Source organism: Acinonyx jubatus, chromosome A1, assembly GCF_027475565.1.
Source record: "Acinonyx jubatus isolate Ajub_Pintada_27869175 chromosome A1, VMU_Ajub_asm_v1.0, whole genome shotgun sequence".
In the NCBI taxonomy this organism is placed as follows: Eukaryota; Metazoa; Chordata; class Mammalia; order Carnivora; family Felidae; genus Acinonyx; species Acinonyx jubatus.
In genome coordinates this window covers 25,445,942-25,458,987 of record NC_069380.1, presented here as the reverse complement: position 1 = coordinate 25,458,987, position 13,046 = coordinate 25,445,942, and the positions used below count along the sequence as shown (strand labels likewise).

The 13,046-nt window shown below is 38.3% G+C and overlaps 1 protein-coding gene across 6 annotated transcripts in view; it reads left to right on the top strand.

Annotated features, from left to right (window-relative positions):
* The window catches only part of GPALPP1 (GPALPP motifs containing 1), a 72,800-nt gene that overhangs the window by 16,677 nt on the left and 43,077 nt on the right, over nt 1-13,046 (top strand). For 3 of the 6 annotated variants that reach the window (XR_008295580.1, XR_008295576.1, XR_008295579.1), the window contains exons 7-9: nt 1,963-2,061; nt 5,171-5,389; nt 10,061-10,216. Coding sequence is in view for 2 of the 6 variants with exons in the window: in XM_053215820.1 (XP_053071795.1) it covers nt 1,963-2,061; nt 5,171-5,389 (318 nt within the window). In the remaining 4 variants the exon portion in view is untranslated. Of the gene's footprint in view, nt 1-1,962; nt 2,062-5,170; nt 5,390-6,541; nt 10,003-10,060; nt 11,030-13,046 lie in introns of those variants that run through there. The other 3 variants (XM_053215820.1, XM_027064876.2, XR_008295578.1) reach the window with 3 other exon arrangements.

Genomic DNA, 13,046 nt, shown 5'->3' with positions numbered 1-13,046 from the left:
TTTCCCCCTTTAGGGTGATCTTAGCTGTGGGTTTTTCATAGATGGCCTTTATTATGTTGAGGTTATGTTCCCTCTAAACCTACTTTCTTGAGGATTTTTATTACGAATGGATGTTGTACTTTCTCAGATGCTTTTTCTGCATCTATTGAAATGATCATATGGTTCTTACCCTTTCTTTTATTAATATGATGTCTCACCCTGATTGATTTGCAAATACTGAGCCATCTTTGCAACCTAGGAATAAATCTCACTTGATCATAGTGAATGATTTTTATCATGTATTGTTGGATTCAGTTTGCTAGTATTTTATTGAGAATTTTTACATCTATGTTCATCAGGGATATTGGCTTATAGTTCTCTTTTTTAGTGGTGTCTTTATTTGGTTTTGGTATCAGGGTAATGTTGGCTTCATGGAATGAATTTGGAAGTTTTCTCTTCTGTTTTTTGGAATAGTTTGAGAATAGGTATTAATTCTTCTTTAAATGTTAGGTAGAGGGTGGCTAACCTGGGTGGCTCAGTTAAGCCTCTGCCTTTTGATTTCAGTTCAGGTCATGATCTCATGGTTTGTGAGATTAAGCTCCATGTTGGGCTCCTTCCTGACAGCACAGTCCATTTGGAATTCTCTCTCTCCCTCTCTCACTGTCCCTTCCCCGCTCGGACACTTTTTCTCTCAAAATAAATAAACATTGTTTTAAAATAAATAAATAAATAAAATTCGCTGACATCTATTATTACCTTACCTCCCAGTCTTGATTAGATCTGTTAACTCTTAAATATTAAATGGTCAGGTTTTTATCGCCATTTTACCATAATATCATTTTCCCCTTAATAACCGAAAGCATGTTTTCTAGGAAAATTTTTATGAGAAAATAAGAACTGAGCTATGCCTATGTTTTTAACATACTTTAGCAAATGCAGTGTTGTTTTGTACATGTGTTTTAAGTAGGCTCCACACCCAATGTGGGGCTTGAACTCAAACCCTAAGATCAAGAGTCATGTGTTCTACCATCTGAGCCTGCTAGGAGCCCCTGTTTTGTATATTATTAAGATAAACATTATAGATGACCTTTTTGGTTTTCTTAAGCAGATAACAACAATATTAAAATATGCTTTGAGAGCAGTAATTTTAAGTTGTTTTTATGTGGGCTTTTCTCATCCCTGGTTGGGACTGTATTCTCTAGAATTTTTTTTTTCTAATTAAAATTTGTTGGAAATCTATCTAAGTACTTCATCTTGTGTATACACTATTGTTAATTTTTTTTTAAGTTCGAATTCCAGTTGTTCGTTGTTGGTATATTTTGTATATTGACCTTGTATCCTGCAGCTTTGATCAAGTGTACTTTCTTATTAGAGTATTTTCATGGATGCTTTGGAGTTTTCTACATAAATAGTCATGTCATCTGTGAATAAAGATACTTTAGTATTTCTTTTCCAAACTGTAAACCTTTTCTTTTTCTTTATTTTTTTCCCTCAAGCATGATATTACTACTTTTAAAAACAGATAATGTAAGATTTCTTTTCTATTTTTTTAAGGCTTTATTTTTAAGTAATCTGTATATCCAAGGTGGGGCTCAGACTTACAACCCTGAGCTCAAAAAGTCACATGCTCTACCCACTGAGCCAGCCAGGTGCCCCTCTCAGATTTCTTTTAAAGCCTAATTTCCTCTCCTACAATTCATCATTATTTGTCAAACTCCTTTGTGAATTTGACACACACAACTAAGTAAATAGGTTTTTCTATTGATCTGAATAGGTTTTCTTCTTGTTTTCAAGAAAATCACTGAGTAGAACATGAACTGATCCCTTACCAACTCTATTCATATTCCTAGTGGAAAAGATTCAACAAACTTACTCTAGTCTCTTATTTAGTCAATCTGAGTAAAAATAATAGTATTTCTTTTTTTTTTTTTTTTTCCTTAACTATATGGTTCAGTAATGTGTTAACCTGTGTTCATTCTTCAGGAAACACAAGAAGCAAGGAAGTCATTCAATAAGAAGGATGAAGAACATATATTGTCAGGAAGGGAAAAGAGATTGGCTGAGCAGGTGTCCTCATACAATGTGAGTAAGAATAGAATATATAAGCTTTTCTTTTTTTATATCCTTCAATACTCTTCTTATATTTTCTTTCTTGTTTCTCATTCTTTTATATGTCTTCCTTTTTACCTCAGTGTTTTTCTGTACATCTGCCCTTAGAAATATTCCATTCTGTTGTATAATGTATAGTTATATAAAATCCTTTTTTTAGGCTTTTTGTAGGATTTTTTCATGTATTCATGTAATGTTTTCAGTTTGTAGTTTAATGAAGGAAGGAAGGAAGGAAGGAAGGAAGGAAGGAAGGAAGGAAGGAAGGAATCATGTTTACATAAAGAAGTGGATGAGAATGGAACGCAGTTCATTATAGCGATCCATTCAATTTTTTTTTTTTTTTAATTTTTAACGTTTATTTATTGTTGAGAGACAGAGAGACACAGAGCATGAGCAGGGGAGGGGCAGAGAGAGGAAGAGACCTAGAATCTGAAGCAGGCTCCAGGCTCCGAGCTGTCAGCACAGAGCCTGACGTGGGGCTTGAACTCACAAACTGTGAGATCATGCATGACCTGAGCTGAAGTCAGACGCTTAACTGACTGAGCCACTCAGGTGCCTCTCCATTCAATTCTTTAAACAATTTCTGAGTTATTTACTTAAACCTCATAGTGATCTATTAACAGAAATTATTAATGATCTCTCAACTGTCACCTCATTAGGACCTCCTTCAGTATTTTTCACACTGGTCCAGTTACTTTATTTTCTTAATTTTTCTTTCTGGATGTGTATAATGAGAATAACTTTTAGTTTGCAGAGGTAATGTGAAGATTACATTATAGTAAATGATCAGTAAATCTAACACATGGCATTTGTGAGTGATTCTTATATACCTGACACTGTACTAAATCCTTTTTAATTACGTCATTTAACTCCTCCCCACCCAAATATTTGAAAATGATTACTACCATTTTACAGCTGATAAAATGAAGTTCAAATTGTTTGCCCAAGGTTACCAGTGTTGAAACTAGCAGGACCACCATTGCAACCCAGATTTTTCTGAATCCAGAACTTAAGTTCCTATTTCTCCACGCTCTATGTATTGAGAGCTTATTTTTTCTTAGCAATAACTAAGGAATGTTTTAAATTTCCTTCAATTTTCCTGAAGATAAAGAATTAGAAAGCATTTGACTTGCATATCTATTTTTTTCTAAAAGATTTGACCAAGATTTATGAAATGAGTGAGAGGGATTAAGAAGATGGAAATAGTGGTAATTCAAATAGATACTCAACTAACATAATATCTTTTGTACATTCTGCTAAAACCTGCAGCTCCAGATTGAGATTATTCAATTGATAGGGAATAACTACCATATTACCTAATTGACAAAGTCAGTTCTGATTTGTCAAATCAGCCAAGTAAGACTTACTTTCCATCAGAAACTCTCACTTCATTTTTCCATTCAAATAGATGTGTTCCTGATTATTCCAGTGGCACTTCTGAGTTCTAAAGTAGATAGATATCATGAGTTTGTCTCCTGGATGAAATAAGAGGCTACCATTTTTAACGTTTCTTACCAACGCCTTTTTCTGTTGCTTTCACAGAGCTCTTTTTACTTCTTTGCTCTCACATTTTTTAACAAGGTAGGGCCTGGAAGAGATGTGGTTGCTAAGCAAAACTTGCCCTTTCTTCCATTGCCCGTCTATTCAGTGTCTGCACACAGATCATTCCAACAAAAAGCAAAACATCAATTTCCGAGGGACACCACACACTTAAGAGAAATTTGTTTCAGACACAGAACACAGAGCCCTCCTGGGCTTACAGTTCCTCAGTCAGAGGAAGTTCCCTCGTGCCAGTATTTCACATTTTTTGTTTGAAACCATGGAGACTTGCTCTCCTAGGCAGTATTCTTACAGGGAGATTCTGAGAGGCCTCTCCCTTGTTAAATGGCAGAGGGCTATAATAAAAGGGGAGAGATCAAGATAAAAAGAGGGGTGCCTGGGGGGCTCGGTCCATTGGGCATCTGACTTCAGCTGAGGTCACGATCACTCAATCAGTGAGTTCGAGCCCTGCATTAGGCTCTGTGCTGACAGCTCAGAACCAGGAGCCTGCTTCAGATTCTGTGTCTCCCTCTCTCTCTGCTGCTCCCCCACTTGTGCTCTGTCTCTCTCAAAAATGAACAAACGTTAAAAAAAATTTTTTTAGAGAGATAAAAAGATGCATCATCAACCAAATCAATTTGAAGTGAGGTTACATGAAGAAGTTGAGAGTTGTGGGTGGATAATCTTAAAATTAGCCATACCTTCCCACCATGTGTAATCCACTCTCTGTAGCCCCCGGGCCCGCATATGCCCCGTGCCCCACTTTGCAAGCTGCCGGTCTACACTGCCTACCTCTGCTGCTGCTTTCCACTCCCTGCTTCTTCAGTCTAGGGCCCTTCTGTCTTGTACTTCAGTCAATACTGAGAAGTCTACAATGAATCTCTAGTTGATGAAGCCAGTTGCCTTTGCCCAGACCTCATCCTACTAGATATATTTGAAAATGTGAGCACCTGTCCCAGCTAAGAAGAAAGAAAATAAGGGATGTCGGAGAAAGAACAAAACTGAAAGGAACAGAACTCTCTTAGCGTATGGAATATGCCACTGTATATCCTGAACAGGCCTTGAATTTGATCGCTTCGGTGCCATTACTTTTCTGGTTTGCCCTTGTTCTCGCTTCAGCCTGGCAGGGCCCTTCCTATTCCCGTCCGCTCGTTCGGGTTTCACAGACCCACGCATCCGTGAAACTCTAACCAGGCTCCTAGGCAACGATGGACTTGCTCTTCCTCTCTCAGCCGTGTTCTTGGTTTGGACTTTGTGGCACATCGCAGGATGCTTCTCATTATGGTTATTTAAACATGTGTTCCCCCTCTGTCTTGCTTGTGAGTGTGTGTGGCGGTAGTTAGTAGATACCTTCATTTTGGCTGATTGAATTTGCCCCTGCTACGTATTTGCTTCATAGATGCTGTCTTGGTTTTGGCAAAAATTGTTAGGGTTTGTAAAAAGCCCTCTCTAGTGTTCGTCATAATCATTTTGTTCATGATCGTATTCTGTCCGTAGTCTATACCAACAAAGATTTTCACTTCTACTCTCTTGCTCTCCCCAGGAATCAAAAAGGTCAGAATCTCTTATGGACATTCATCATAAGAAATTAAAGACTAAGGCTGCTGAAGAGAAAAATAAGCCCCAAGAACGAATACCATTTGATCGTGATAAGGATCTCAAAGTTAATCAGTTTGATGAAGCTCAGAAAAAAGCCCTGATAAAGAAATCTAGAGAACTAAACACCAGATTTTCACACGGCAAAGGCAGTATGTTTTTATAAGTAAGTATACTTCAGTGAGGTATAGTTTCAAACTGATGAACTTGAACTTTTCTATATAATCTGTTATCTGCGAATGATTGCATGTAAAAATCTATTCCCTTTTATAATAAAGTAGATTATAAACCTTAAAATCTTTTTCTATAAGTAAACGGTGATTTTTTTTTTTTAATATTCAGCCTTGTGTGATAAAAAATGTAGTTTACTGGAAAAGTAGCCTTGTCCTCATAATAACCTAACCAGGCATTGCCATTAAAGACACTAAAATTTAAGTTTAGTTTAGAAGAAATGGCAAAGGAAAGAGTGGTTTGAGGCTGGGGTAAATGTGCATGCTTTTTTTGTTTTTTTTTAAGTTTATTTATTTTGAGAGACAGAGGATCCCAAGCAGGCTCTGCGGTGACACAGGGCTCGAACCCATAAACCACGAGATCACTACCTGAGCCAAAATCAAGAGTCAGATGCTTAACCTGCTTAGCCACCCAGGCACCCCAATATGCATGCTTTTTTAAAGAATGGACAAAGGAAATGTGTTTGCAGTCTCTGTGTTAAATACGATCATAGGACGTGTTTAGTGCTTTGAAAGCTTCTCTATGAGTTAAGGTTCAAAATGATTACATCCTTCATCCATAGCCCAATGTGACAAGGGCTCATAATGGTGATTAAGGAATTATGTAAAAGCTGAGGTTGCTTCTTAAAACCTTTATCATTTTTAATTGTATGAAACCTACATCAATATTGAATTGTGGCTTTAAAGGAAAATACAGGAGTGCCCGGCTGGCTCAGTCAGTGGAGTATGCGACTCTTGATCTCAGGGTTGTGAGTTTGAGCTCTACACTGGGTGTAGAGGTTACCTAAAAATAAAATCTTGGTGTGCCTGGGTGGCTCAGGCAGTTAAGCCTCTTACTCTTGATTTGGGCTCAGGTCATGATCTCAAAGTTTGTGGGTTTAAGCCCCGTGTTGGGCTCTGCACTGGTCACGCAGAGCCTGCTTGGGGTTCTCTCTTTCCCTCTGTCTGCCCCTCCCCTGCTCTCTCTCTCTCTCTCAAAATAAATAAACTTTAAAAAATAATAATAAAATCTTAAAAATAATAAAGGAAAATATAGTTAAAGTTAGAAATATTTTCCAAATTACTGAACTTTCTTATTCTTACTGCAGGGGGATTTCCCTGTGCAATGAAGAAAAGTTGAAGAATACTCTATTATCTGTCTGTCCACCTTCATTCCTTTGTTTTGAGTTTAAGATTGGAGATTATTTTAGTCTTAAAAGCCATACAAACTTACCTTGTGCTGTCCTTTACCTTGTCCTTTAAAGTCACGTGGAAACCTAAAGTCAGTATGTCTTACGTGGAATAGAATTTCATGTGCTTTTGGCTTCTGATGAAGTGTGGGCTTTTCTTCAAGTAATTATTTTGAGGATTTCCCCCCATCTCCTAATTTGTGTGACGTCTCTTAAGTACCCTCTAAGGTCTGGTCAGGACTATCCGCTAAATCTCCACAAGAGCTTAGACTTCCTCGTGAGATACTATTAACCTGCCCTGGAGTAAGTGTGTCGGGTCCTTGCAGTAAGTCCATGAATTGGAAGTTATTTGGGTTTTCCCTCTAAACTTCAGCCAGTGAATGCACATTTACAAATAGAGGGTTTGGAGGTTTTGTCCTGTTAACATTTTGCTTGTTTGGGCAAACGGGGCTTTTTGTCTGTTGTTTGGGTTTTTGTTTTTTCGTTGGTTGGTTGGTTGGTTGGTTGGTTGGTTGGTTTTTAAGTCAGAAAGAGGGACCTCTGCATTGTCTCATGTGCTAAGGAGAAACTATTTCGATTTTTCCAACTTTAATAAGTATTTCTAGGGGAGGCAATCTGAGGGACAAAATATGCCATTAACCATTAACAGTGTGAAGCCTAGGACTTGGTCTCTATGGTCTCAATCAAAGCTTTCTAAGTCTTTGAACTTTGCTTTGAGATGATCTAACTTAACTCATTTGTATTTAACAGATTTTAGCTAATTTATTGGGGACTGATCTTTTATATCAATCATGAATATTTTTTTTAAAAAATCAAAATTAGCCCTGAATACAAAAATATAAATGGAAACTCTAATCATAACCACTCTAATGAGAGTATATTAGTTTGTAATGCTTTAGGTACTGTTTCTTAAAATGTCAAATAGAGCATTCTAAATAGTTAAGGCCTAAATCCAAGTCCTCTAAATTATGTTTTCTTACAGAGTAATTCTGATTGTTCACTAGTTCTGTGTCCTAGTTTTGATGAAGTATGAGGAGTTTTGTTTTCTGTGGGGAAAAAGAACACAAACCAGAGACTAGGTGGGAAGTGTGGGGTTTTAATGGAAAAAATTCTGATTCCTAGGGTTTTTTTAGGCATTATGAAAATTGAGTGAACTGTTCAGATTATGGCACAAATCAGTCTTCTTTACTCTCTTATAATACCAGTGTAAGATATTATAGCCTACTCGAGGAGTGTTGCTATTAAATAGATGAATTAAGGGTGCCTGCGTGGCTCAATCAGTTAAGCGTTGGGCTTTGGCTCAGGTCATGATCTCGCAGTTCATGAGATTGAGCCCCACATTTGGGCTCTGTGCTGACGGTGCAAAGCCTGCTTGGGATTCTCTCTCTCCCCCTCTCTCTCTGCTCCTTCCCTGGTCACACATGCGTGCTCTCGCTCTCAAAGATAAATAAACTTTAAAAAAAAAAAAAAAGATGAATTATTCTCCTAAGGAAATTGAAAAAGCTTCTTGTCTAAGCAAAATTGAACTAAAGATGTCATTTTTAGTGGGTAATGCCTTCTGAACACAAAACTTTGTGTAAAAGCATCCATTGCTCTCATTTAATTTGGTTATATTTTTTTCCTTGGTGAAATGAAGAAATGTTTTCCAGTTCCTCATCCTTAAATAAATTTCTAACATTATGTCTTAGGGAAACTTGGTATTTTTTTAAAGTAAAAATGTCACCATTGGTTACTTATTTTTCCTTGCTTTATTCATCTTAAAGGGATAGGATGTTTCTGTATCGCATATTTACTATTTTTTTCTCTCACCCTTGAAGTGTCTTTGTCCTTAGCAAAAGGAAGAAAAACCTTTTCTTTCTGCATAATGCCTTCCATAAGTTGCCAGCTTACTGCCGCTTTAGATGTAATGCTCTTTCATGCCACCTGAGGACAATTTTAATAAAATATAAGGCCAGACCAGAGAGTTTTTTGTCCCTCTGAGAGATTAAGCCCAATATAACAACACTGATAATAAAAGAACAGAGTTGCTATTTACGCAGGATACAAAGGTGCTCATGTCAGCCCCTCCCCCTTCCAAAGTGGTAAAAAGCCTAATTAAGTCAAGTCTCCATCCATCTGGAGGGAAATTGGCATTGTTGACATCTTCTAGTAAGAACTTTTTAATTACCTACATTTCTTGGTCAAGTTTTATAGAACCATGACGTCTTTTGAAACTTAAAAATGAAGAGGGGCGCTTGGGTGGCTCAGTTGGTTAAACGTCTGACTCTTGACTTTGGCTCAGGTCATGATCTCACGGGTTCATGAGATTGAGCCCTGAGTTGGGCTCTGCGCTGACAGCACAGAGCCTGTTTGGGATCCTCTCTCTCCCTCTCTCTGCCTCTCCCCTGCTTTCACGCACATGTACACATGCTCGCTCTCTCTCGCTCTCTCCTCTCTCTTCTCTCACAGGCTCTCTGAAAATAAATAAATAGACTTTAAAAAAGATGAAGAAGAAAAAAGCAATACTAAGTTCAAAAGGTGAAGCAGATACTCCAACTTTCTTTATTGTTGAAGGTGATATCTAAGTTCAGTGTATCTGAAATTATATGATTTTTGTCTGCCTGTATAAATTGTCATCTCAGATAGATTTAGTTGCTTCCACTAGTAACCACCAAAAAAAAAAAAAAAAAAGCCACGGTCTTACTAAGAGTTTTTAATCGTGTTTGGATGTAGCAACCATTTGACATTTAATTTATCTCTTGAAATTTTAATGGTTCTATGAATTAACGACTTGTTTTAGAAGTGAGATTGAGATTTACCTGGTACTGAGGCTTACATGCTCCAGAATAGATTAATACTTATTCTATAAATTATTTGGTCCCCAAACATTATGACGCTTTATATTTCTTACATAGGGTGGATAATGTTAATATTATTACTCAGAAATGTGTGATCTTGGGAGATAGTTTTCTAACTATTTACAAGAGTCCTTGTCATGTCTCTTTCACTTCTTCCATGGTACTAAGTATTGTTAGAAAACAATTCACTGTAAATGTATCTGAGAAGAAAAATTAATATAGAGAGAAGTGGTCAGAGATAGTGCCTGTGCTAACATCAATGCCAAATCTCCTCTATCATGATAGTAATTTTACTTTGGCCTTGAATGGCATCATGAGATTTAAGTATGCAATTAGAGGTCATGTATTTCCTATTATAGGATAGGTGTATGTTTTTGTGGCTTAAAAAATTGTTTAACTGTGACTGTATTATGTACAAAATCAAAGAGCTATCCACTGCCTCTTTGAATCTTTTCATTTTGAGCTTTACAATAAAAGACTTTTTAGAAAAGAATTCCTGATGTATAATTTTTTATGTACAAATAAAGTTTCATCTATATCTCAGGAGTTGTGGTCTTCTATTTTTGTTTTGTTTTATTTTAATGTTTCTTTTATTTTTGAGAGAGAGCACGCGCAGGGGAAGGCAGAGAGAGGAAGACAAAGGATCTGAAGCAGGCTCCACATTGACAGCAGGGAGCCCCGAAGTGGGGCTCGAACTCACGAACACAAGATCATGACCTGAGTTGAAGTTGGTTGCTCAACTGACGGAGCCACCCAGGTGCCCCAATTTTTGTTTTGCTTAAATATTATTAATTTATCTGGAGCAGGCAATATTAGTAAAGAGACTATTTCACAAAAATCTACTCTGGCCAACCAGAACATTTTAGGAAGATGGCTCACTTACCAGGTTTTCCTTATCCCAACATAACTACAAATAGTAATATTCCTTAGAAATTTAAGACAAATTGGAAATGCTTTTAAGAGCACCGTGGCACAAGAGGGGTCATCCTGGGTTATAACTAAGATTCCATTGTTCTGCATGTTGTAAGGTTCTATGACAGTTGGTGGTGTTTTCAGGAGTGTTTTATTAGCAGATTGTTTTTTCTTTCTCTCCTTTCCAAATGCTTTGCAAAAGCATGTATTCTTTTATAAAATTTGGAGTGGGGCATTATCCCCCCTTTTTTCAAGTCCTAATTTTGTAGTACATATGCTTCTTTAGGGAAAGCAATAAGGAAAGTCTCTCTGAGATGTCATTTAAGCTGAAACCCAAAAAATGAAAAAGGTTTGGGGCACCCGGGTGGCTCAGTTGGTTCAGTGACCGACTCAAGTCCTGATCTCACAGTTCATGAGATCGAGCCCCGAGTCAGGCTCCACACTGAGAGCATGGCACCTGCTTAGGATTCTCTGTCTTCTCCTCTCTCTCTGCCCCTCCCCCACTCACACTCTCTCAAGGTAAGTAAACTTTAAAAAAAAGAAAGAAAGGAGAAGGTGCTAACAGTGTGAAAAGTGACTGACCGCACAGGCAAAGGCCTTGAAGTGTTAATTCTGAGGTGTTTGAAGAACCGCACCAGCATGGGTGGTATGTAAGAACTATGGGGGCTGAGGGTTGGTCCTTGCTCCCGGTGCTAGGAATCCCACATAAGGGCATCTAACCCAGTTTTAGTAGATTGAAGGAAGCCTCCCAGAGGAGAATATACTTTAGCCAAGTCATAAACACCAGAGAGGAGTTACCTAGGTGGATTCTAATACCAAAAATCTGCCCACCTGGCCTTCTAGAATTTCCCAAACATGCCTGAGTTCACCCTTTAGGCCCTTGTTCTGAAGACTGTATGTACTCCATTAATAATGGTCATCAGCAGAAAATCAGTGCATTGAACTTGTGCCCACACCTGTCACCGAAACTGTAATTATTTTAAGCAGATCTGGGTTTTTCTCTTTTGTCAAAATGTGTTATAAATTATTATTCATTTCCTTCTCCTAGGCCTAATTATTAAGGATTATGTACATTCTTTTAAAGAGCTCAATAGCACCAGAGGAATGCAACAGATACCAATTGAGTAATTAATCTTTAGAGTTCCAGGACATGGAAGGACATTTTCATTTAGGGACAAGAATACAGTAAATCCATCTATTTCTTAATTTGTAATCCTTGAGCCACCATCAAAATCACCTGAGGTCAGGGGGCCGCGTGGGTGGCTTAGTCGGTTAAGCCTCAGACTCTTGGTTTTGGCTCAGGTCATGATCTCACGGTCATTGGAGAATTCAAATTCAAGCCCCACGTTGGGCTCTGCGCTGACAGCAAGGAGCCTGCTTGGGATTTCTCTCCCTCCCTCTCTACCCCTCCCCTGCTCATGCTTGCCCTGGCTCTCTCCTTCTCTCCCTCAAAAGATAAATAAATAACCTTAAAAGGCATGGTGGGGAGCCTGGGTAGCTCAGTTGGTTGGGCATCCAACTTCAGCCCAGGTCATGATCTCACCGCTCATGAGTTTGAGGCTCTGTGCTGACAGTTCAGAGTCTGGAGCCTGCTTCAGATTCTGTGTCTCCCTGTCTCTCTCTCTGCCCCTCTCCTCGCATTCTATGTCTTCCTCTCAAAAGTAAATAAACATTTAAAAAAAAATTTTTTTAAGACAAAATTTTCAAGAACTTATGCTAAAATATTAAAAAGAACTTCAAAACTCATTTCCAAGTCTCTCTGATAAGCACCTTTTTTCCTGTCCAGCCCTTGATTTGGTTTCTTTAGGATGAGGTCAAGTTGGACAAACAGGCCATAAGATAAGGTATTTAGTTGTAAAGTTTTCTCTTCGTACCGTCCATGTGCTGAGACAAAAACAAATGTGCTCCTTTTATCACTGGGCACAAATGCCCTCACTAACAAGTTATGCTAATTAAGAGCATAAACATTGGAAACAGCAGCCTGGAATCCAATCCTGGCCCTGCCACTGGCTGTATAGACTTGAGAAAGTTCCTTAAGCTGTCTCAGCAGTAATTGGTCTTAAGATGAAACCAATAATACCTCACAGGGTGTTACGAGGATTACAGAAGATGATACATAGAAACAGCACAAAATCCAGCAATAAATGATGGTTATGACTGTAGACCCCTGGATAATAAGCCCACTCAGACAACTTTTGGAGACAGATCTGCTTACTTCTTACGATCTCAGAATAGTCCTATATTTACCAGGACTCTTGGCAACAAGTGAGAGAAGCCTAATTCAAACTGGCTTAAGCAAAAAAGGATAATTTATCCCTTCGTGTAATACAAAGTCCAGAGGGTAGCCCTGGCTTTAGAGACAACTGGATCTGAATGCCTAAACTATGCCATCAGGATTCTGTCCCTATCCCTCAGCCAGCTTTCCTTTGTGTGGACTTCATCATTAGGTGGGCTTCCTAGTCGATGACAGATGTGGATAGTGGCACCTCTAACATGACATCCTACCATCTTAGCAACCCAATGAGAAGAAAACTTCTTAAATCCAGCGAAAGCCCAAGGACTGATGCCAACTGGCTGTAAGGACAGGCTATGGTCATTTGTTCATCCCTGAATGGGTCATATGGTCAGGAGACACAATACCCGATGACCCAGGCTGGTTCGCACCCCCTCTTGTG